This window comes from Xiphophorus maculatus, chromosome 24 (assembly GCF_002775205.1).
Source record: "Xiphophorus maculatus strain JP 163 A chromosome 24, X_maculatus-5.0-male, whole genome shotgun sequence".
Taxonomy (NCBI): Eukaryota; Metazoa; Chordata; class Actinopteri; order Cyprinodontiformes; family Poeciliidae; genus Xiphophorus; species Xiphophorus maculatus.
In genome coordinates, this window is record NC_036466.1 from 10,173,986 (window position 1) to 10,198,139 (window position 24,154).

The 24,154-nt window shown below is 39.7% G+C and overlaps 2 protein-coding genes across 3 annotated transcripts in view; both read left to right on the plus strand.

Moving 5' to 3' along the window:
- The first annotated feature begins 42 nt into the window (after positions 1-42).
- Positions 43-15,927, plus strand: LOC111607531 (NLR family CARD domain-containing protein 3-like). 2 transcript variants are annotated; one of them, XM_023329156.1, is made up of 10 exons: positions 43-290; positions 1,734-1,914; positions 2,400-2,551; positions 7,212-7,392; positions 7,879-8,030; positions 10,390-12,142; positions 13,212-13,391; positions 14,378-14,551; positions 15,088-15,240; positions 15,760-15,927. In XM_023329156.1, exons 2-10 carry the CDS (start codon positions 1,799-1,801, stop codon positions 15,767-15,769), a joined length of 2,871 nt encoding a protein of 956 aa, XP_023184924.1. In that variant the 5' UTR covers positions 43-290; positions 1,734-1,798; the 3' UTR covers positions 15,770-15,927. The 2 variants fall into 2 exon arrangements, with proteins under 2 accessions (XP_023184924.1, XP_023184925.1); XM_023329157.1 differs by lacking the exons at positions 13,212-13,391; positions 14,378-14,551; positions 15,088-15,240; positions 15,760-15,927 and adding an exon at positions 12,971-13,067 and having other exon boundaries at positions 45-290.
- A 7,398-nt stretch (positions 15,928-23,325) lies between these two features.
- The window catches only part of LOC111607530 (NLR family CARD domain-containing protein 3-like), a 199,392-nt gene continuing 198,563 nt past the window's right edge, over positions 23,326-24,154 (plus strand). The window contains exon 1 of the mRNA XM_023329151.1: positions 23,326-23,362. The gene's annotated coding sequence lies outside the window, so the exon portion shown is untranslated. The remainder of the gene's footprint in view (positions 23,363-24,154) is intronic.

Here is a 24,154-nt window from a genome sequence, read left to right on the forward strand (position 1 = left end):
ATTTTTTACAGCTTAATCGTAGGTTCTCACTTCTATCTCACTGATAGATCTTCACTAACAGCAAAACAGAAATACTGAAGCTTTTCCATCTTCACTCTAGTTTTTTCACTCTGTTAAATCTAACTGAACTATTAATGTTTATTCAGATGAATCAAACTTTGGCTCTAGAGGAAAACACAAGTTACGTAACTTCCTGTGGAAATAGAAACTGAAACCAACTTTGGTCTCCTTCAGATCAGCCTCCATTTTGAGCTGCAGGATGGAAATAACTTGCTGACTTGTTACTAGAGGTAAGTGTTGCCGCTCCGGGTCCCTCCGTGTCTCTCGGCTCTCTGGAGCCTTTCTAACCGATGAACCCACCGAGGCTTCCCGGGGCCTCAGTCACCTCGGCCTGGGTCGCTCGGCTCTCATAGGGCCTGGTCCCCGCAGCAGCGCTCTGTTTACTTTATTGAAGGCCTGATCTAGAAAGGAATTAGATCAAATGAAAAACTTTATTGTGAGACGTTGCTGCTTATAAAGTGATGCTAAGTGAGGTTACATTATGCGACTATAAGGAACAAAAAGAGAAATATTGAACACACTATAAACACACAGCTCAGTTACTGCGCAGTTAACCTGGTGAATGATCAGCTATGATCTACCATGACAGCAGCATCTAAAGCTGATCTGTTTGTGTGGAGCAATAATGAACTTTTCAGATTTAATCTAAATAAATTGAGAACTTAATGTAACTTTTACAGTCCATCAGTTCTTGCTGCAGCGACTCTCTCTGGTGTTTTAACCTAAAAAGCAGAACTAAAACATTGTAAACTAGTTTCTCTGCTTGTTGAAATCAGCAGGAAGTGAATCACATCACTCCGTCCCTCATCAGTCTGGGGTTCAGCAGAAACTGATGTTTCTCTTGTCTGTGGATCAGAACCGGCTTTAAGCCGTCCACAGATTTCCTCTCTTCCTCCTCACTGAGTTTGATCTTTTTCCAGGTTTTCCTCTTGTTGCTCCTTTCAGCAGGAAGAAACTCTTTGTCTCTCAAACTCTGCTGGAAAAATGCATCCAGATCCAGACTGACTCTTACCTGAAAGGTTGCTGTGTTTAGCAATCAGTATCTGCAAAATCGGAATCGATCAGCCAGAAAACTGCAGTCGGTTCAACCCTAAAAATAACAAAACTTTTAAATGGAGCAATAATAATAAAATAAATAATTTCACAAACATTTTAGATCAATTGTAACAAACTAGTTTCTAACTAAAAGAGTTGCATTAATGTGTCTCTTTATTTTGAAGTTCAATCAGATCAATAGACTAAATATGTTTCAGGCCTCGCTGAGTGTTTGGGGGCTTCATCCCCCTATTGAAGCAGCTGTTTACCCATGATTCCTTGCAGCGGGTCCAGCTGGTACCTCAGCTGGATGCTGTGGTCCCTGAAAGCTGCTTTGTGTCTCTTGAGCTGAGAGGAAATCCTGCTGAGCTGCACACAGAGGCTGACATGTTGCTGAGATCCCAGCTGGACCCGGTTCTGTCTGGAGGAGAGCTGTGGACCCGACCTGAGCTGCTGCTCCCTCAGAACCTTCTGCTCACTGACTCCCTCCATACAGAGCTACAATAGAGTCATGATGCGTTCAAGTCCACTGGGAGCTAAATAAGTTCACTAGTTCATAGGAAATGTTCACTCATTCATTCAAATGATTCACTCTGATCCTCTGAACACATGATGGGAACCAGCTTTCTGCTTCACAGGACAGTTACTGGAACCGGATCACTGGACTGACTGGTTCTGGTTTCTCTCTCCAAAAGGCCAGAAGATGGAAGATCAGGACAGAGCAGAACCTCCAGGACCCATCAGTCCATCTATGAGGAGTGACCGGTCCAAAGGTCGTCCTCCAGACTTCAGTAATGAACCTGAACCATCAGACAGAAAGTAAGAAACCATTTTCTAACTGATTCATGTGAATCTATAGAGATATAAAATAAATGATATTAACTGGTTGATCTCAGTGTTTTAATAAACAGTAACTTAATTTTCTTACTTCTTAATTTAAAGTTGGACATGAAGGATGTTGGTCAGTAAATCAGTAGAGTTTGAATGAAGGTCTGAATGAATTAATATGGATTAAAATGTTGCATGGAAACAAAAACAACCAAGCTTGTGAAGAGCAACAATTCAGATTGTCTGTAAACCCAGTGAAGCAGTGAAACCCAGCATCTTCCAGACTGGGAACACTGGCATCAGTCATGATACCAAATATAATTCAATGAAGTACTTAAAACCAGAAATCATCAATGTTCTGAGGTTCTGTTCTGACCCAGTTTCTGGTCCCTTGTTTTTTGTGGACCTTCATGAACATCTTCAGCTCCAGCCTGTTGCTAGTGAAATATTTCAGTGATGAAGAAATGTCTTCACAGGAGAAGCTTTGGTGAGGAGGAGCATCCATCCTGCTGTGCTTTTTGTCAGAATGTTCTGATGGATCCGGTCGGTACCAGCTGCCCCCAGTATGGGAAACGACCCAGAACAGGATCTGGACTGATGACAGCCAATCAGAGCAGCTGTGCTCCAGGTGAGACTGAACTCCTCCAATCAGAGCTTCCTTCTATCGTCTCTGTGGAACCAGATCCACGTCTTTAGTTGAGATTTTTAAATTTAAGGTTTAAAAGTTTTTTTGTGGTCAGTTGTTTCAACTGAATCTGTGTTTTTCCAGCTGGTGTAACTGGAACTTATGTCCAGGTAACTGGGCTTAATAAAGTCCTCATTTAATTTGAGCCTGTTCAAAAAATGGCCACAAGATAAATGTACAAATTTAACTTTTTATTTTGTTCGTTTTTAAAATTATAAGTGAAGACTCTTATTCTGAAGGGTCATGTTGCAGCATAACATGTCATCGGCTCTAAATAAAACAAACACTTCATAGAATCAATTTGATGATTCTTACAGATAATTTTATTTGTGTTTCAGCACATTATGAGGTTAAGGGGAATGAAATAGCAGAGAGGATGGCTAAGGAGAGCAGCAATCGGGTTTTGGTTGATATTAATGTTACGTTTAGCATAACAGAAATAAAGTGTATAATAAAACAATAAAAGAGAGGTGGCAAAAGTTATAGGTCAGCAAATTGCCCAGCTGCCAATATGGTTAATCTGACCTTGCTGAAAATGATTTTTGTTCTACTTTTATTGGTTATTACACCAGGCCTTTAAGGTTCTGCTGGAAAATTGGAGTTTCTAATTTGGGAAATGACTAAAGGACAATTCCACCTAATTTCTCGCTACTTTGAGCATCTTTAATGTGATCTACTTCAAAAACTAAAATATGTAGACTTCAATCATGGTGTAGATTATTCAGGCCAGAATATCTAAAACCAAGTTTGCAGTTTTTTTTCTTTCCCTAAACGAAGCTGCATTAAAGCTTTGATTTGTGAAACTTCAATACAGGTTTGATTTCAACCCTTTTAATGTATCTGGACCACAGTCACCATGTCTCTCTATGAAAAGGGAGGACATGGTGGATTTCACTAGGCAGAAAGTGATTTAAACTCTGTCATAGAGTTTAAATCACTTTCTGCCCATTAGAAAGTGACTTTGAGTAACCTCAGAGGTCACTGAAGTCTCTGAAAAACTCCCTGGTTCAAGGTGTGGTTGAGGTTCAGCCTGGCAGATGATGGTAAATGTAGAATATAGTAAGGAGTTATGTTACAGAGAAGCTTCTTCAGGAAGTGAATAGTTTGTGAGATCCAAATGGTTTTGGAGACAATCAGGCAGATGAATGTGAGGACAGCAGAGCTGCAGCAGACAACAGAGGAGTGGAGGAGAATCTGGGGACCAACAAGGCATCCTTAGACCATGGAGGCACAGAAATCACAAGAGGTGAACTGGAGAAAGATTACTAGAAACAATAACTACATGCTATAGTGAAGAGTTAAAAACTCAGAGAGATAACTAGTAACTTGTCCCCTGTCTGCCAGATCCTGGTTTTTACCTGGATTTATGGCCAAATGTTCACTAATCACAATCTATAGTTTAAAGTTTTCTGCTATTAGTGTAGAATAATGTAGCCCATATTTTAAGAGTGCAAGTATTTCAGCTTTTAAACTCAAGCAGATTGAAAATGTTCAACCAGTAGGTGGCCCTAATGGGTAAAGGCCCTTTACCCTGTTCAAGTCAAAATAAAATACAAACAAAAAAGTACAACAAAATGTCTCTCATAATCCTGGTTCCAATACAACCCAACACATATTTTACATATCGTCTTTAAATTGAGATTTTAACAGTATATGTCCTCAAAAAGAATTGTCTTTGGCAACTGCAGTTATCATGTTCTTAAGTCACTTGTACCGTCTTCCGAGATGTTCAGATCCTTGACATACCTAATGAAGGGATTCCAGATGAACTCAAACAAATCTTGTTTTCCCTTTAATATATACGTAATTTTTTCCAGAGGGAGGGCAGATAACATCTGTTGCAGCCATTGGTTTATGGTCGGTCCATGAGTCTTTTTCCAACACATTGATATACATCTTTTCGCATTAAGCAAACTTAAGTTTATAAATGTCCGTTCATTTTTAGTATAATTATGTTTTTCAGGGTACAGTCCAAACACAAACAGCTTTGGCTCAAGAATTATTTGTTTGGAAATTATTTTCTCAATTACATCTTTTACCTCTTTCCAAAACAGTGTAATTATCCTACAATACCACATGCAGTGAACCAGAGTTCCTCTGTCCTCTGTGCATTTCGGACATACATCAGGAATCTCCCTGTTATACCTATTAAGGTTCACTGGTGTTATATAAACCCGCATTAACCATTTGAATTGAATCATTTTAAGAGATGTGTTGATAGAACTGGTGTGGGCCAGTTTACATGCTGTTTGCCAATCTTCCTCAGATATCTCTAGCAGTAAATCTTCTCTCCAAGCCTTAAGTCTATCATGAGATCCTTCTGATATATGTAACATTATTGAGTGATAAAATTCTGATATGATACCTTTCTTCAAACTGTCCTCTGTTAACATTTTTTCTAAAGTTGACTTGGCAGGTTTTGTCAACTCATTATTTTGACTCGTTCTTATAAAGTTTCTGAGTTGAAGATATTTAAAGAAATGTTTCCTATCTAGGTGAAATTTATGTTGCAGATCCTGAAAGCTCATTAGTATGTCTGAGTCTGGTACATAAAGATTCTGAATCATTTGGAGTCCTTTGTCTTTCCATACTTTAAATATTAAATCAGCTCTACCAGGTACAAAAAATTGGTTACCCCACACTGGACTGAACAACGATAAACAATTCGGTTCATTTAAAATTTTTCTTACATCTCTCCATACTCTTATCATATTCTTAAGAAATTGATTTTTAGTATGTTTCAGAAGCTTTGATATTGAATTTGAATATAAGTATGAAGGCAGAGTCAATTTCAAATCCTGAGTCTCCATGTCAGTCCAATGTGGAGAATGATTACTGTAATAAAACATCATAGACCTCAACTGCACAGCATAGTAATACCAGTTCTTTCATTTGCATTCATTAATAGAATAGAGGACTTATTTTTGTTTATTTTGTATCCAGATATCTCACTAAATAATTTAATTATTTCCATAATAATTTGTATTGATCGACTTAATTTTGATATGAATAAGATCACATCGTCTGTGAACAAGGAAATCCTGTGTTCTGTAGGTCCAACAGTGATTCCAGTGAGACGAGGGTGTGAGCGAATCGCAATAGCAAATGGTTCTATTGCCAAGGTGAATAGTAAAGGCGACAATGGGCAGCCCTGTCTGCAGCCTCTATTGATCTTTATTGGCTTAGATATGTTTCTGTTTGTTATTATTTCAGCTGAGGGATTATTGTATAATATTTTAACCCATTTTACAAAATTGTTTCCACAATTGAAATTTTCCATAACTTGAAAAAGATATTCCCAGTGAACCCTATCGAACGCCTTCTCGGCATCTAATGATAAAAGAGCAGAGTCTGAGGTGCCTTTATTATAATGAATTATGTTTAATACTCGCCTCACGTTATGAAAGCCTTGCCTCCCCAAAATAAACCCGTTTTGATCTCGGTCAATTGTATTTGGCAAAACCTTTTGTAAACGTCGCGCTAGCAACTTAGAGATTATTTTCAGATCAGAATTTAGCAAACTAATCGGCCTAAAGTTCTCACATTTATTTGGAGATCTGCCTGGCTTTGGCAAAAGAATAATCATGGCAGCGTTTATAGAGGGGGGGAAATAATTTGAATGAAAAATTTCTTTAAACATGTCTAATAATGGGGTCAAAAGCTTGTCTTTAAAGGTCTTATATAAATCTATTGGCAGGCCGTCTGGCCTTGCTCTTTTCCCTGATTTCGTATTGTCAATGGCTAGCCCTATCTCTTCTTTTGTCATTTCTAGATTCAAGTTGTCCTTGTCTTCCTCTGAGAATTTTGGTATATTTAAATTATTTAAAAATTGATTTATGTTTTCTAATTTTATGTTTATTTGCGCTTTATACAATTCTTTATAGTAGTTCTTAAAAGCTGCAGTAATTTCTTGGGGGTCTTGCAAGGTTAGTTCATTTGATATAATAGATGTGATTGGTTGTTTAGTTTCTAACTGTTTTATTTGCCATGCCAGTAACTTGCCCGCTTTGTTGCCTTGTTCATAGAATGTTTGCCTGAGTCGCAAAAGACTTGATGCAGCTTTTGAAGCTGAATATTTATCATATTCTGCTCTCAAAATCAATAATTCCTTTTCTAGTTGTGGGTATTAATGTGTCTCTTTATTTTGAAGTTCAATCCGATCAATAGACTAAATATGTTTCAGGCCTCGCTGAGTGTTTGGGGGCTTCATCCCCCTATTGAAGCAGCTGTTTACCCATGATTCCTTGCAGTGGGTCCAGCTGGTACCTCAGCTGGATGCTGTGGTCCCTGAAAGCTGCTTTGTGTCTCTTGAGCTGAGAGGAAATCCTGCTGAGCTGCACACAGAGGCTGACATGTTGCTGAGATCCCAGCTGGACCCGGTTCTGTCTGGAGGAGAGCTGTGGACCCGACCTGAGCTGCTGCTCCCTCAGAACCTTCTGCTCACTGACTCCCTCCATACAGAGCTACAATAGAGTCATGATGCGTTCAAGTCCACTGGGAGCTAAATAAGTTTACTAGTTCATAGGAAATGTTCACTCATTCATTCAAATGATTCACTCTGATCCTCTGAACACATGATGGGAACCAGCTTTCTGCTTCACAGGACAGTTACTGGAACCGGATCACTGGACTGACTGGTTCTGGTTTCTCTCTCCAAAAGGCCAGAAGATGAAAGATCAGGACAGAGCAGAACCTCCAGGACCCATCAGTCCATCTATGAGGAGTGACTGGTCCAAAAGTCAACCTCCAGACTTCAGTAATGAACCTGAACCATCAGACAGAAAGTAAGAAACCATTTTCTAACTGATTCAAGTGACTTTATAGAGATAAAATCTAAATGATATTAACTGGTTGATCTTCAATGTTTTAATAAACAGTAACTTAATTTTCTTACTTCTTAATTTAAAGTTGGACATGAAGGATGTTGGTCAGTAAATCAGTAGAGTTTGAATGAAGGTCTGAATGAATTAATATGGATTAAAATGTTGCATGGAAACAGAAACAACCAAGCTTGTGAAGAGCAACAATTCAGATTGTCTGTAAACCCACTGAAGCAGTGAAACCCAGCATCTTCCAGACTGGGAACACTGGCATCAGTCATGATACCAAATATAATTCAATGAAGTACTTAAAACCAGAAATCATCAATGTTCTGAGGTTCTGTTCTGACCCAGTTTCTGGTCCTTTGTTTTTTGTGGACCTTCATGAACATCTTCAGCTCCAGCCTGTTGCTAGTGAAATATTTCAGTGATGAAGAAATGTCTTCACAGGAGAAGCTTTGGTGAGGAGGAGCATCCATCCTGCTGTGCTTTGGGTCAGAATGTTCTGATGGATCCGGTCTGTACCAGCTGCCCCCAGTATGGGAAACGACCCAGAACAGGATCTGGACGGCTGACAGCCAATCAGAGCAGCTGTGCTCCAGGTGAGACTGAACTCCTCCAATCAGAGCTTCCTTCTGTCGTCTCTGTGGAACCAGATCCACGTCTTTAGTTGAGATTTGGAAATTTAAGGTTTAAAAGTCTTTTTGTGGTCAGTTGTTTCAACTGAATCTGTGTTTTTCCAGCTGGTGTAACTGGAACTTATGTCCAGGTAACTGGGCTTAATAAAGTCCTCATTTAATTTGAGCCTGTTCAAAAAATGGCCACAAGATAAATGTACAAATTTAACTTTTTATTTGTTCGTTTTTAAAATTATAAGTGAAGACTCTTACTCTGAAGGGTCATGTTGCAGCATAACATGTCATCAGCTCTAAATAAAACAAACACTTCATAGAATCAATTTGATGTTTCTTACAGATAATTTTATTTGTGTTTCAGCACATTATGAGGTTAAGGGGAATGAAATAGCAGAGAGGATGGCTAAGGAGAGCAGCAATCGGGTTTTGGTTGATATTAATGTTACGTTTAGCATAACAGAAATAAAGTGTATAATAAAACAATAAAAGAGAGGTGGCAAAAGTTATAGGTCAGCAAATTGCCCAGCTGCCAATATGGTTAATCTGACCTTGCTGAAAATGATTTTTGTTCTACTTTTATTGGTTATTACACCAGGCCTTTAAGGTTCTGCTGGAAAATTGGAGTTTCTAATTGAGGAAATGACTAAAGGACAATTCCACCTAATTTCTCGCTACTTTGAGCATCTTTAATGTGATCTACTTCAAAAACTAAAATATGTAGACTTCAATCATGGTGTAGATTATTCAGGCCAGAATATCTAAAACCAAGTTTGCAGTTTTTTTTCTTTCCCTAAACGAAGCTGCATTAAAGCTTTGATTTGTGAAACTTCAATACAGGTTTGATTTCAACCCTTTTAATGTATCTGGACCACGGTCACCATGTCTCTCTATGAAAAGGGAGAACATGGTGGATTTCACTAGGCAGAAAGTGATTTAAACTCTGTCATAGAGTTTAAATCACTTTCTGCCCATTAGAAAGTGACTTTGAGTAACCTCAGAGGTCACTGAAGTCTCTGAAAAACTCCCTGGTTCAAGGTGTGGTTGAGGTTCAGCCTGGCAGATGATGGTAAATGTAGAATATAGTAAGGAGTTATGTTACAGAGAAGCTTCTTCAGGAAGTGAATAGTTTGTGAAATCCAAATGGTTTTGGAGACAATCAGGCAGATGAATGTGAGGACAGCAGAGCTGCAGCAGACAACAGAGGAGTGGAGGAGAATCTGGGGACCAACAAGGCATCCTTAGACCATGGAGGCACAGAAACCACAAGAGCTGAACTGGAGAAAGATACTAGAAACAATAACTACATGCTATAGTGAAGAGTTAAAAACTCAGAGAGATAACTAGTAACTTGTCCCCTGTCTGCCAGATCCTGGTTTTTACCTGGATTTACGGCCAAATGTTCACTAATCACAATCTATAGTTTAAAGTTTTCTGCTATTAGTGTAGAATAATGTAGCCCATATTTTAAGAGTGCAAGTATTTCAGCTTTTAAACTCAAGCAGATTGAAAATGTTCAACCAGTAGGTGGCCCTAATGGGTAAAGGCCCTTTACCCATTTCCTGAATTGGAAGCTCAATCTGAAGCCAACTTCAGCTCTGTAAAATCCAAACTGTTTCCTGAGTTTGATTCCATGAATGAGAAGTTAGATGGTGAACCACAACTCAGACCTCAATAAAACCTAAACTAACAGGAGCTGTTCCCTCTGCTGGACGTTGTTTCCATCAGAACTAGTTTGATTTGGCCATAATTTTGTGCTAAAACAGCAGTGGCCTCAGAGGCCATCAAAGAGGACAATTTGATACATGGGTCTATGCAGTTGTTTATTAAATTAATGTCTATTTTTGCAACTCTCATTCCAAGTATTTTGTGTAATTTTGACTGTAAATATCTCAGTAAACTTGAAATAAGATGAAAATATACAGATATTGTCTCAGGAAGATATAGAAGCTTGTCTAAAGTCCATATTTCTTGAATATTTTTCATTTTCCATATAGATTTTCTATATTTTAAACTTGTTTAGAGAAAGGTGTTTTTTGTTGCTTTTTAATGGTGTTAATATTTTTCAAACACTGAGAGCTGAAATAGATTTGAAAGATAAAACTTTACATCCCAATGAATCAACAGCAGCAACTTTAACTTTAAGTCGTGACTTTTGTTATTCTTACCATGCAGAGTTTTTATAAAATTTGGGCTTTTTATTTATTGATTTACTTTTTTCTCATCCATTAAAGCTGATGCACAAATTGTCTCTGAGAATATCAAAAATTATTGTTTTCCTTATGTTCAGCTGAAGTGTCTCCTCTCCTGTCTTTGTCTCTTTCTTCAGATTTTGATATTCGGTGTCAGAGTGACCATAAAGCGTCTCTGAAGAAGAAGTTCCAGAGTCTCTCTGAAGGCGTCGCTGAACCTGGAAATCAAACCGTTCTGAACCAGATCTACACAGAGCTCCACATCACAGAGGGGTTAACTAGAGAGGTCAACCAGGAACATGAGGTCAGACACATTGAAACAGCATCCAGGAAACAAGAAACAATCAGAAGAGAAGACATCTTTAAAGTCCCACCTGGAAGAGATGAACCAATCAGAACAGTGATGACCATGGGAGTGGCTGGCATTGGGAAAACACTGTTAACACAGAAGTTCACTCTGGACTGGGCTGAAGGCAAAACCAACCAGAACATTGATTTCATATTTCCATTCACTTTCAGAGAGCTGAATATGTTGAAAGAAGAAAAGTTCAGCTTATTAGGACTGATTCATAAATTATTTTCTAAAACCAAAGAAATCAGCAGCTTTGAAACGTTCCAGGTTCTGTTCATCTTTGATGGTCTGGATGAAAGTCGATTTACTCTGGATTTCAAGAACAATCCGATCCTGACTGATGTTACAGAGTCCAGCTCAGTGGATGTTCTGGTGACAAACCTCATCAGGAGGAAACTGCTTCCCTCTGCTCTCCTCTGGATAACCACACGACCTGCAGCAGCCAATCAGATCCCTCCTGAGTGTGTCGACATGGTAACAGAGGTCAGAGGGTTCACTGACCCCCAGAAGGAGGAGTACTTCAGGAAGAGATTCAGAGATGATGAAGAGAAGGCCAGCAGGATCATCTCCCACATCCAGAAATCAAAAAGTCTCCACATCATGTGTCACATCCCAGTTTTCTGCTGGATCACTGCTAAAGTTCTGGAGGATGTGATGAAGACCAGAGAGGGAGAAAAACTGCCAAAGACTCTGACTGAGATGTACATAGCATTCCTGGAGGTTAACTTTGCAATCAAGAAGGAAAAGTATGATGGAGGAAAAAAGACAAGATCAATCTGGAGTCCAGAGAACAAGAAGCTGATTGAGTCTCTAGGAAAACTGGCTTTTGAGCAGCTGCTGGAGGGAAACCTGATCTTCTATGACGAAGAGCTCAAAAAGTGCGGCATCAACATCAAAGATGCTGCGTTGTTCTCAGGAGTGTTCACTGAAATGTTTAAAAGAGAGAGAGGGACGTGCGACATCTCCGTCTACTCCTTTGTTCATCTGAGCATCCAGGAGTTTCTGGCTGCAGTCTACATGCTCCACTGTTTCACCAGCAGGAAGTCAGAGGTGATCAAGACGTTTCTGGGAGAAGAATACAGAGAAACATCTCTAGATGAGTTCATGGAGGAAGTCATGGAGAAATCCCTCAGCAGTGAAAATGGCCACCTGGACCTGTTTGTCCGCTTCCTTCATGGTCTCACTGTGGAGTCCAACCAGAGACTCTTAGAAGATCTGCTGGGTCAGACAGAGAACAGTCCAGAAACCATCCAGAGAATCATCACCAACCTGAAGGAGATGAACACTGATGATATCTCTCCTGACAGAAGCATCAACATCTTCTACTGTCTGGTGGAGATGAACGACGACTCATTTTATCAGGAGATCCAACGGCTGCTGGATTCAGGGAAGGAGCTCTCAGAGACTGACTGTTCAGCTCTGGCCTTCATGCTGCAGATGTCAGAGGTTCTGGATGAGTTGGACCTGGAGAAGTACAACACATCATATGATGGACAACTGAGACTGCTTCCAGCTGTGAGGAACTGCAGAAAGGCTCGGTGAGTCCAGATGTTTTCATTGTGTGAATGCTGATTCAGCTCTATTGTCCTCCTGTTTCTTCTTCTTCTTCAAGTTGCTTCTGGATATTTTTGGTCTTTAACTTCTTCCTTCATCCTCTGGACTATTTCAGCCATTCAACCATCTAAACATTCAGCTCATCCAGGACAGCTGCAGCTTCTGGTTTTAGACATTTTGATCATTTTAAAAATATTTATCTTTTTATCAGTTTTCATGTTTAAATGAATAGAAAACCCTGAACTCTAGAAAAAAATCTATTTTGTCTGAAAGATCCAATCAGCCAGAGAGACTTTTACACTTTAAACTCCTCTTCACTCATTGAGCTGCTACTCCTTTTAGGATCTTTGTCTTTTTTAAATAAAATCACTGTTTAGGTTTGATGGACACTTTAAAATAACCCCAATAATTGCTGCTGTTGTCATGGAAACCAGTTAGAAACTTAGTGAACCAACTTTTCCTCCTCCCACTAGTTTCCTCTGAGTTTGTAAATGAGAGCAAAATGTGGTGATTGTTGTCTGGCTCCAGAAAAAGTCCTAGTTTCTGTCAGATCCTCCCAAAGCTCTGAGAACTCTGCTTCCAGAGCTGGAACCATTTCCAACAATTTCTTCTAACATCCAAACCTTTGTTCCTCTGAGCCACACGGTCTAGTCCAAGTCCGAGCTGTGAGCAGTTCCTCCTCCTCTCCATCATCTCCAGTAGTTTCCTTCATCAGCTCAGTCAGCCTCTTCATCAGCTGCTTCAGCTCCTTTGAGGCTCTGATGCTGCAGCTCCATCAGGTGCTGCAGAGAAAACTGAACTTTCCTTCACAGATGATAGAAGATCTTCAGCATCTGACTGCAGCTGAAGGTCTGAGGACATGAAGCCTGGACCAGAACCAGAACCAGAACCTGGACTTTAACCAGGAACTGCACAGATTCTCTGTGGGGTCAAACTCAGTAAATTGAAGATCAGATGTTGATCAGATGATGACATCACTGTTATCATATTTTAGTCTGTTTATGATCCAGATTGATTTCATTAGAACTGAATTTATTTCTTCTCTAATCACAGACTTGGTGACTTTGAGCTCCAAAAGGCTGAATGTGAAGTTTTGGCCTCGGCTCTGAAGTCCAACCCAGATCTGACTGAACTGGAAATAAATGAGATCAACATAGATGTAGGTAGAGACTCTGATCTGAAGCCTCTGGTTGAGATCCTGGAGAGTTCAGTCAGTAAAGTGAAGAATCTGAGGTTTGTTTTCTTTATTTATACAATAAAATCCTTCATTTATACTTTAAACATTAGTTTAATTTATGCTTTTATTCTAGTATATTTTATTTCATAACAACCTGTTTAAATGTCAGAATAAAATCTCTAAAACTTTTTACCTTATATATTATTTTTTTCTTATATCAGACTTTGAGATTATTGAACTTTGTTTTTCAGTTTTTTACTTTAAAATGTTTTTTACTGATGAACAAAATGAGTAAAATAATTCAAATGATGTAAATGAATGATGGAGATGTTTCAGTTTGGTTTGGTAAAGATTCAGATTGTTTTATTTCTTATTTCTGATTCTCATCTTTACATCCAGAATGAAATGTTGTTCCTCCAGAGTCGAGCCACAAACACTGACAAGTTCAAATCATCATTAATGACCAAATCTAAGAAATGACTGATTGTAGAAAAGCAAATCTAGATGAAATGAATGAAAGTGAGGTTTGCAGCAGCAGCAGGTTCCTCAGCTTTGTCCTGAAGCTGTGGTTCTGTTGGGCCGGGTCAGAGAGGAACCGTCCTCTTCAGTCTGACAGCTGTCAGTCGGTTGGAGCCTCGTCTCTGTGATGATGCTTCATCAGGTCACGTCTCCTTAGGAAATAATGGCCTCCATTGGCTTTCAGCAGCTTTAATAAGAACCCAAGGCCATTAATGAAGAAACTGAGTGGTTCTGATCCAGTTACCAAGTCGGGTCTCCAGCTGATGATCAGGAACCAGCAGAAATAGCTCAACTCATCCAGGCTGATAGAAAACTTTGAGTTTCTTTTTGATCAAATGTTCTGGTTCTGCTGGTTTGGACTCTTTAAACCAGTTTGACTGGATCAGATGTTAGAATCAGTTCATCATGTTTCTTTTACATTCAGGGAAATTAATTTTCTACATTTTTATTATTTATTTGTTCATGTTTCAGTTTTAACCTGCATCCTGTTGGCTTCAGCTCACATCTTTTATTCTTTATTCAGATTGGATGGCTGCAGTTTGTCAGAGACCAGCAGGACTTCTCTGTTCTCAGCTCTGAAGTCCAACCCGACCCATCTGACAGAACTGTACCTGATCAGAACCAACCTGGGAGATTCTGGAGTGAAGGAGCTCTGTGGTTTTCTACACACTGAAGGCTGCAGACTGAAGACATTGATGTATGTAATTATATAATTATTGATATTTCTGTGAATAATTATATATAATTGATCATAAATCAAATTAATTTCTTCTGTTCTAATAAATATTTTCTGAGTTTGTTCCTGGACTTGGATCCAGAGTTTAATTTAGTCCCTCTGTGTAACTGAGTTGGACCTGCTGATCTGAGGTCAGAACAGGACAGCATTCGGACCCCCAGTGTGTAGAAATCCCCCTCATGTGAAGCAGGTCAAAGGTCATTCAACCCAGTCTAGAAAAGTGAATTCCTGGAATCTGACAGGAACAAATCAATAATCAATGATTGATGCTTCAACACTTTGATCAGAACCTGGAATGATTTTACTGACTAAAATCCTCCAACACAACATGACCCAGTACCAGGTTCTGGTTCTGGTTCTGGTTCTGAAGTCAGCAGGTCTTTATTGAAGCAGCAGCTTGTTGGCATTAATATTGATGAGAATCTTTAACTGGTTCTGTTGGACTGGTTAACCTGCATCCTGTTGGCTTCAGCTCACATCTTTTATTCTTTATTCAGCTTGAGGGGCTGCAGTTTGTCAGAGACCAGCTGTGATTATTTGGCCTCAGCTCTGAAGTCCAACCCGACCCGTCTGACAGGACTGGACCTGAGCGGAAACAACCTGAATTATCCAGATGTTCAGCAGCTGAAGAATCTTGTAAAGACTGTTTGGTAAGTAAATGTTTGTAGTGAGTCCAGCTGCTGTCAGCATATTGAACTAAACCCAGTTAGCATCAAAGCAAAGATCCAGTGTTCCCAGTAAAGCTGCAGCTTCTCAGTGGGAGGAGAATGGTTCAGGCTTCCTGATTGGACAGAGAGACAGCAATCAGCCAATCAGAGGAGCAGCAGCTTGCTGTGTTCCTGCGTTTGTGTTGGTGTGAAGATGAGTGTTGTTGCTGTGTCCATGTCTCCAGGAAGTCCAGCTGGACTCCAGCGTCCAGCCGTCCAACATGTCTAGAGACAGTGGTCCTCATCCATCAAACTGTGGCAGCAGCAGATCTGATCTCAGATCTGTTTGTTCTCTCAGTTCAACAGGAAACAACTGATCGGGTTCATCTTGGTCACAGCTCTGAGATCAGTCTGACTGCAGCCTGGAAACCATCTAGTGGATGTGCTGCGTCACTGACTGCTGCTGGAGAGAGGCTGGAAACACTCACTGATCTGCTCTCTCCTTCCTTCTTCTCTCTGCAGGTTGTACTGATCTCTGTGAAGTAGAGAATGGTCTCAGTGTCCTGCTGATCCTCAGAGGTTGAAGCTGCAGCAGTTTGAGTCTAAAGAGACTCTGACTGGGTCATGATGATGACCTCTGACCTCCAAGATTTCCCTCCCGTTTATTTTCTCATGTCTGTCATTTAGTGTCTGATATTGTTTGTCTCTTTGGATCAATAAAGATCCAATTCAAACTGGGCTCCATTTAGAGGCTTCATGGAGTTTTGATCTGAACTGGATTCAACTGGAAAGTTGATCTTTTTTCTCTCTGATTCATTTTCATCCTGGAACCAGAAATGGTCTGAGAATGGAACCATGGGAATCATTTTCAGTTCAGCTTTGAAGCCATGAAAGACACTTCAAACCTCTTTTCTCTGCTGCTTCTTCCTTCTGCTGACATGAAAATGTTCCTCAAAGCTCCACAGATAAAAAGATGCTTTACTGGAAACTGCAGAGAAACTTCAGCTTCCATCAGAGAAACCAGTTTAACCAGTTTAGAACTGGATGTCCTACAGAAACTCTGATCTTAGAGCAGTTTTCAGGAACATGTGGAACCTGGAAAAAAAAAGATTTTATATATTTTATGTTCATTGTAAAAGCTAAATCTTGAAGTTTTACGTCATCATTGATTCTCAGCTTTAATTTCTCTCAGTTTGTTTTGGTTTTTACTTTTTTAACTCCATATTTCATGTTTTGAGTTTTCTAGAGAACTTCAGGCTCTTTACTGTGATTTTACTGGTTTATTCAAACCTCAGAGAATCACTGGGATAATGTGCTGATTGGTTCATGTTTGATTTTCATAATTCTTCTAATGCAATGTGGGTTGCTGGATGTTTAACGACCAAATAAAGTTTTTAAAAAATCTTTGTGTATTTTTTATGCAGCTGACTGTGTACACATATAATAACTAAACCTTCATTTTAATCCTCCAGGCCATTTTTGCTGTATTATAAGTTTTCACATTTAGTTTCACAGCTTAAATGAGTAAAAGCAGAAACATCTCAAGTTGATTTCAGCTTTAAGTTACTAATTTAGCCAGCAGTTTATTTTTGCAGTATTCAGACTGAAGATGTTTTTTTAATAAAACAGATGAGAACCAATCTTTTCAATCAAAACTCGATTAATTAAATCAGCTATTGAATTAGAATAATAACTTGTATAAAACTGCCATTTCTGTCTGGTTAATGGTGCAGCAGATCCTGCAGGGGGCGCTCTGGGGCCTCAGTGTTCAGGTCGGTTACAGTCTCATCTCCCAGACTCCTGAATCTTCTGGTTCCTTCCTGAAATGATTTCCTGCAATAAAATGTTGGTTGGAAATGAGCAGAAAACTGAGAAAAACCTGAAAAAGTTCAAATCTGACCTAAAGTTTTACAGCTCAACTCATACAAAGGAAAACATGAAAATAAAGGTGTTTATTGTCACCTGGAAGGAGGCGGAGCCTCAGCTGGGTCAGGGGGCGGAGCCTCAGGTGTGTCAGCTCTAGTCAGGTTTGGATCAGAACCGGTTCAGACTCCATGCAGCAGCAGAGCAGAGTCTGTATATTTTTGTTATTTAATAAATTATCTTAAGAAAACGAAATTGATAGAAAGGATATAAGGTTTCTTTTGTTTTTCTTTTTTGGGGGTTTGGGGGAAAATATATGTAGCATCCCGATCCACACTCCATTCCAGTTCATGGCGGTAATGCACATCAATAAGTTGCTTGCCAACCGCCAAAAAAAGAAGAAGAAGAAAAAGAAGAGCAGCGTCTGGATCAGGTGAGTGTTCACTTCTTGTTTTGCTGATGTTTTATTTACAATGTTTCAATGTGAAATTAATCCACAGCATAAACAACTAAGCAGGTGTAAGTGAACCAGGGTGTGATATTATTTAAAACAATGTGGTTGCAAGGAAGTAAATTTGGTAAGACTTTATTTGAAGGGGTGCAAGAAAAAAGGACATAGGATTCTTTATAAATGTTGAATTAGGTTTGAATTAGGTCCGCTGTATTTTATATTTCTGTTTTTTTGTAAATGTTTTTGTAGCGATCTGGACAGGTAATGTCCTGTTCTGCAGTGCCGGGGGGCCAGACGGGTGTAAAGATAATTTTCTGGACCCGGACTCAGACCTCAGAGACGCAGAGTGATGGATCCTCTGGGGAGTCAGAGGCAGGAGGCTTACCATACCAACTTTATTTATAAAGCACTTTAAAACAACCACAGCTGATACAAAGTGCTGTACATCAAAACACAACATAACAATAAAAAACATAAAATAAAAACTTACAATTTAAAAACAAAACATACAATTTAAAACTAGAGTTGAAAGCCAAATAAAATAGATGGGTTTTAAGACGAGCTTTAAAAGTGGACAGTGAAGGGGCCTCCCTGACCTGCAAAGGCAAGTTGTTCCATAATTTGGGGCCCATGACAGAGAAAGCTCTGTCCCCTCTGAGCTTCCTTCTTGATCTCGGTACCTCCAAAAGCAGCTGATCTGCGGACCTAAGAGGCCGATAAGGTATGTATGGGTGAAGAAGCTCAGAGAGGTAAGCCGGGGCAAGATTATGTAGTGATTTATAAACAAACATAAGAATTTTAAAATGAATCCTAAAATATACCGGCAGCCAGTGAAGTGAGGCCAGGACAGGCTTAAATGAAGTGAGCTCTGCTACATGAGCGCTGAGGATTAGAACAAGCAGAAACTATTATTAGTGGTTTATTGTGTTGCTGAGCAGAAACTTGGTGCAGCTTTGGCTATTTTATAAAAGTCTTGTGGAATAAAATTATTTTTTACAGTGTGTTTACTTTTATTAGAAGTTTATTTAATATTAATCTTACAATGTTTAATTAGTTTATTATGTCTCACTCAGTCTTACAGAGTCATTGTTTCTCTTTTTAGCCTTCACAGTTTGCCTCAGTGTGTCTTAGCAACAGGCGATAAGTAAATAGTTTTTATACCTTGCGGAGGGACAAGACCAGACCGACGGCGGAGCGATTATTATTAGGCACAGAATATTCTGTCTGAAACCCATTTTTAACTGAAAGTTGCATTTTTCTCTGTGTGTGTATTAATCTGATTAGCTGCTTGGGAATGTTGGTGGTGACACTCTGTCTGCGGGAGAAGGACGGTATACAGTTTATGTAGAGAGGTGATTCCTTTGTCTAGTTAGATCTCTTCTGAGTTCTCCATCTGTGCAGATGTAAAATAAAGCTGTGTTTTGTTCTTTCTCTTTAACAAGGTTTGGACTTTGTTAATTTTTCTCGCTCCACAATTTGGCGTCACGAACAGGATTCTTCCCGGTTCGTCCTTCCGGTGGACAGCCAGGAGAGGGCTGATCACCAAGACCCTCATCTCCATAGCAGGCCTGTCAGAGAGCGAGGGCTTTTCTGGAACTCCACCGGTTGGATCGATCGAGACAGAATCCGACAACCTGGTCTGGGGGAGAACAAACCAGCAGTGTTTAAGGTAAAAAGGCTGTTTTCAAATATATGTAAGAAATTTAGAGGGTTTTAGGCTTAAAACACCTCAGAGTTAGATTTTCCTGGGCGTAGGAAATCCAAAACAGTATTCAGAGTCTAGGCTTAGCTCTGAAGGAATTTTTGTAGGTTATTTTAGGCTTAAAATAACTGAGGATTTTTGTAGATTGTTCTAGGCTTAGACAATCTATATGAAGGTTTTGCTGATTTAGAAAAATCAGAGGATAAATAATAAAAAAAAATAAAAAAAAGGGAAAATGGGAGGAACTTTTAATAAAGGTCAAAATACTGAAGAATACGTTCCATGTGGCCCAGAAATAGATCATATGGTTAGAATTCATGGCAGAGTTTGTTGTCAACATGTTCCACAGTGGCACACAGAGTTTGGTTTTCCTAAGAATGGCAGCTTAGAGGTAGACCACATCAGAGACTTAGAGCAGAAACTCTTAGCACAACGTGCCAAACTGATGCAACACACAAAGATTTCAAAGACACACCTGCATGCACTACAATCACACGAAGAAGCATTCAATCTCTGGAAAAGAGAAGCCTTTTGCAGGGATCAAAAACACCAGAGTAAACTACAGATGGTTCAGAAATTTACACACAAGGGGAATGAAAAAGTTGCGGAGGACGAAACCTACCAAAACATGGTTACCCAGCTATTGGTGTCGAAACTGACCATCAAAGTAATTCTCATTGACTTTTGAGCTTCAAAAGTCTGCTGGAACTCGCCTGCAGGTACCGATAAACTGCTCATTCATTCTAATGCTTTGCTGCTGTGTTGTGATGTTGATCTTTTGTGAGTCACACACACGTAGAAAACAAAGTTTTCTTCAACTTGGCTATGGTTGGTCAACTTGGTTGATTGATCAAAATGCAAATAAAATGGATTAATACTAAAGACTTCTTCATGTTAACTTAAAATAGAAAATTGCAATTTTCTTTTTAAACTGGTTCATTGTTTCAAGTGTTATTAAAGAGATGATTTGATATAACTAAACATGCTGGGTAAACATGTCACATTTTGCTTACTTCAAATCGTAAGCCTCTGTGTTCCGCCAGACAAATGTCTACTGCCTGCCGTCATCCCTCCAGCTCTCACACACATTTGCACACGCATGCACAATCTCCCTTCTGCTACCTCATGCCTGCTCGCCCCCAACCCTCACCCTCCGCCACCACTTTCTCCCTGGGAGACTGATGCAGTGGCTGATTGCGTGGGAAGTTCCTCTGTCATCGTTAGCAGGCCTGGACGCACTTGTCAGGGGCCCCATTAGGAGGGTCCAATGAACTCTCCTTTGCCTCTGCCAGTCAGAAAGACATTCACGGATGGGTCGGAGGGCTTTTTGATGCCATGTATGGTCAAAGGCTGAGCAATTCTTGGGAATTGCTTTTTGAGGCTCTAAAAACCCCCGTGTCGATACGGTCAACCAGTTTAATCATTGGGTAATTAACCATTCAGGTAGCAAGGGACCAATTGCTCAAACAGATGTTGCCTGGCATCTAGAGGGATGACTTAACAGCCAAAGAGGTCCTTATCTTCTGCTGAGTCATGAATAATTCATGTGTGTGTGTGTGTGTGTGTGTGTTTTTCTTCCAGTGTAAGTTGATCATTCTCCATTTGATGAGACCTGAAACTTTTTCACTTTTTTTCACATAAAATGGACTTCGATAATAGGATCACGAGAAGTATAAGACTATAAATTCACAACATGTTAAAAGGGAACATCAAACAGCAATACGCAATTACTTGAGAGAGAAAAAAGATCAACTTTCCAGTTGAATCCAGTTCAGATCAAAACTCCATGAAGCCTCTAAATCACAGGTATCAAACTCCAGTCCTCAAGGGCCAGTGTCGTGCAGTTTTTAGATGTGCCACAGGTACAAACCACTGAAATGAAATGGCTTAATTACCTCCTCTTTGTGTAGATCAGTTCTCCAGAGCCTTGCTAATGGCCTAATTATTCTATTCAGGTGGTGCTGCAGAGGCACATCTAAACGTTGCAGGTCACTGGCCCTTGAGGACTGGAGTTTGACACCCCTGCTCTAAATGGAGCCCAGTTTGAATTGGACCTTTATTGATCCAAAGAGACAAACAATATCAGACACTAAATGACAGACATGAGAAAATAAACAGGAGGAAAACCTTTGACACAGAGTGCTGCATTAGACACCAGACAGATAAAACACTGTTTTTAAATAAATCACTCAGAAGCTGAGTTGATACTTCTGAGTACGATTCGCATATTTAAAAGCGAATCATGTCGAATTTCCAGCACCAGGCTCACTTATAGAAGTGAGGATTTTTCTGTCCTTATTTGAAAATGAAATGAGAAAAAAACTCGGAACATAAACAAGTTTAAAAAAAACACAGAAGGTGCAAAAAATCTGCAGCAGCCTCATCTTGTTTATGTCAGCTAATGACGTCATCATTTACAATAACAAACAGCCCATAAAAGCATCACTTGGACCCAGAATCTACCTGTCTTTTGTCAATTGAGTTGTTCTACATTAAACCCACAGTCCGTTTCTTAATCTGTGGTAAATACCATCTGGGGCCCGATTGTTATCCTCACCATATGGGTCCAATTTGAAGTGCTGTTATTTATTATTTAGTATTTGGTGAAATATGCATTTTCATATCAGGCAGTAATTATAAACACTGTATTGTTAACTATTACATCATAAATATACCATATATGATGCAGTTTTTTCCTATTTCTCTCTTTAATGACACACTTCCACCCCTCCTAGATGAATCAGTTCATTTCTACAGCAGGTAGAGATAAGAGAGAACCAGCAGGACACTGACCAGCCAATCAGATGTTCTCCTGACTGAGAAAGTGGGATAATATCTCATCTCTGCAGTAGGTTGGGTTTTTAAAGCTCTTCATAACCTCTTAAAACATCCTGATGAAAAATGAATCAAACCTACTTTAGACAACAGAGAATCAACAACCAGACAGTCAAGACATAATGTTTGTTTTTTATTTTTTTAATTTAAGTGGGTATACTTTTTTTTAAAAGAAAAAAAGGAAAACTAGAAAGAAAATGTATTTATAATAAAGCCAGATGTTGAGTTTCTCTAATAAATGACACCTGAACTCTGAAAACACTGATATAAAGGTCTAATAAAAACACAAGATATTTATTAAGTTTTATTGTTACAGGAGCAATGAAGAAATATTTTAGTAACAATTATATGGTTTGATTTCAAAGGTTAAGTTTTAATGTGTTAAAACTTTCCTCTGAAAACTGCTGATAGTTTTTTATGTTTTCTAAACTCTAGATAAGTGTTTAGAAACACTAACATGTTGTACATATGTGTAACTACCGTATGTAGTTGTAAATAGTTGTCTCAGAGCTGAATCCTCTTTGGTTCTGATTGGTCCATTCAGAGAGAAACCAGCCGCTGAGCTGCAGTAGCGTCAAGGTCCAGTTCTCCCAGTGCAGTAGTCCAATCAGCCACTAGAGGGCGCAGGACGTCTCCAGCTCCTCATGGTTCTTCTTCAGCTGATTTTCTGCAGGTTTTCTGCTTTCTTGGGTTGATAAACAGGAAGTGTGAGGATGGCAGCTTCACCTTCATCGTCCTCCTCTTCCTCAGCTGCAGCATCAGTGATCCTAGAGGTCCAGTTCATCTCCTGCTGATGCTTCCAGTTCTTCTGGGTTTCTGCTGCTCAGCTTCTGATCTGCTTCACTGACAGCTTCAACTTTTCTGTCTGGACCAACAGATGATTGATTTGCTGCTGGAAACAGTGATGGTGCAGCAGATCCTGCAGGGGGCGCTCTGGGGCCTCAGTGTTCAGGTCGGTTACAGTCTCATCTCCCAGACTCCTGAATCTTCTGGTTCCTTCCTGAAATGATTTCCTGCAATAAAATGTTGGTTGGAAATGAGCAGAAAACTGAGAAAAACCTGAAAAAGTTCAAATCTGACCTAAAGTTTTACAGCTCAACTCATACAAAGGAAAACATGAAAGTAAAGGTGTTTGTTGTCACCTGAAAGGGGGAGGAGCCTGAGGTGCTTCTATGCTTAAAGTTACCTGGAAGGGGGCGGAGCCTCAGGTATGGATCAGGATCAGGACTAACCAGTTCAGACTCCATTTAGCAGCAGAGCAGAGTCTGGATCAGGTGAGTTTTCACTTCTTCTTGTTTTCCTCTCTGGGTTTTCTCTCTGTGGAGGAACCAGAACCAGAACTCGACCCGGTTCTCCTTCAGAACCAAGCTGCTGGCTTCATGGAGCTGTGGTTCTGGTCAGGTTTTGGTTTCCTGCTGATCAGAACCAACAAACTCTTTTAAAGCTGCAGTTTCCTGTTGCTGAGTTGAACTGGTTCCAGTATCTTTACTGGTTCTGCTGCTGTTCCTCCTGATGTCAGAAAACTCTGACCTCAGAGACTCACATCTGGTTTTAGAGGAAGAATTGAGCTGAATCATTAAAATCTGGTTTCCAGGATGAAATTGTAGATTCTGGCTCAGTTTTCTGAATAAATTCTAGTTTGTCTCCTGCAGAGCAACACGTCCTGCTCCGTATTTCTGCTCAGTTGTTTCATAACGAGCCTCTGATGACATCACAAGAGGCATCATTAGAGCATTCCTGCAGTACACTCTCCCAGTAACAGACTGGGACACCAGTGGGTCTCTGATTATGATTCATATCTGCAACTTCCTCATCAGGACTTCAGTTCAGAACCAGTTGTTTAAGCCCCGCCCCTTTAGAGCAGCAGGTAAACATTTGTTCTGTTGCTGGAATCTGGATGGACCTGTTGGTCCTGGTTCTGAAGCTCTGAGCTCGGTCAGTGTTTCTGGTTGTTTTCAGACTGGAGAAATGAAATGAAGGGCAAAGGAGGGCAGATCAGCCAGAAATTATTCTCAAGAGTCGCATTACTTCAACATCAGATACTTCTAGATAAAAGTACAAAGTAC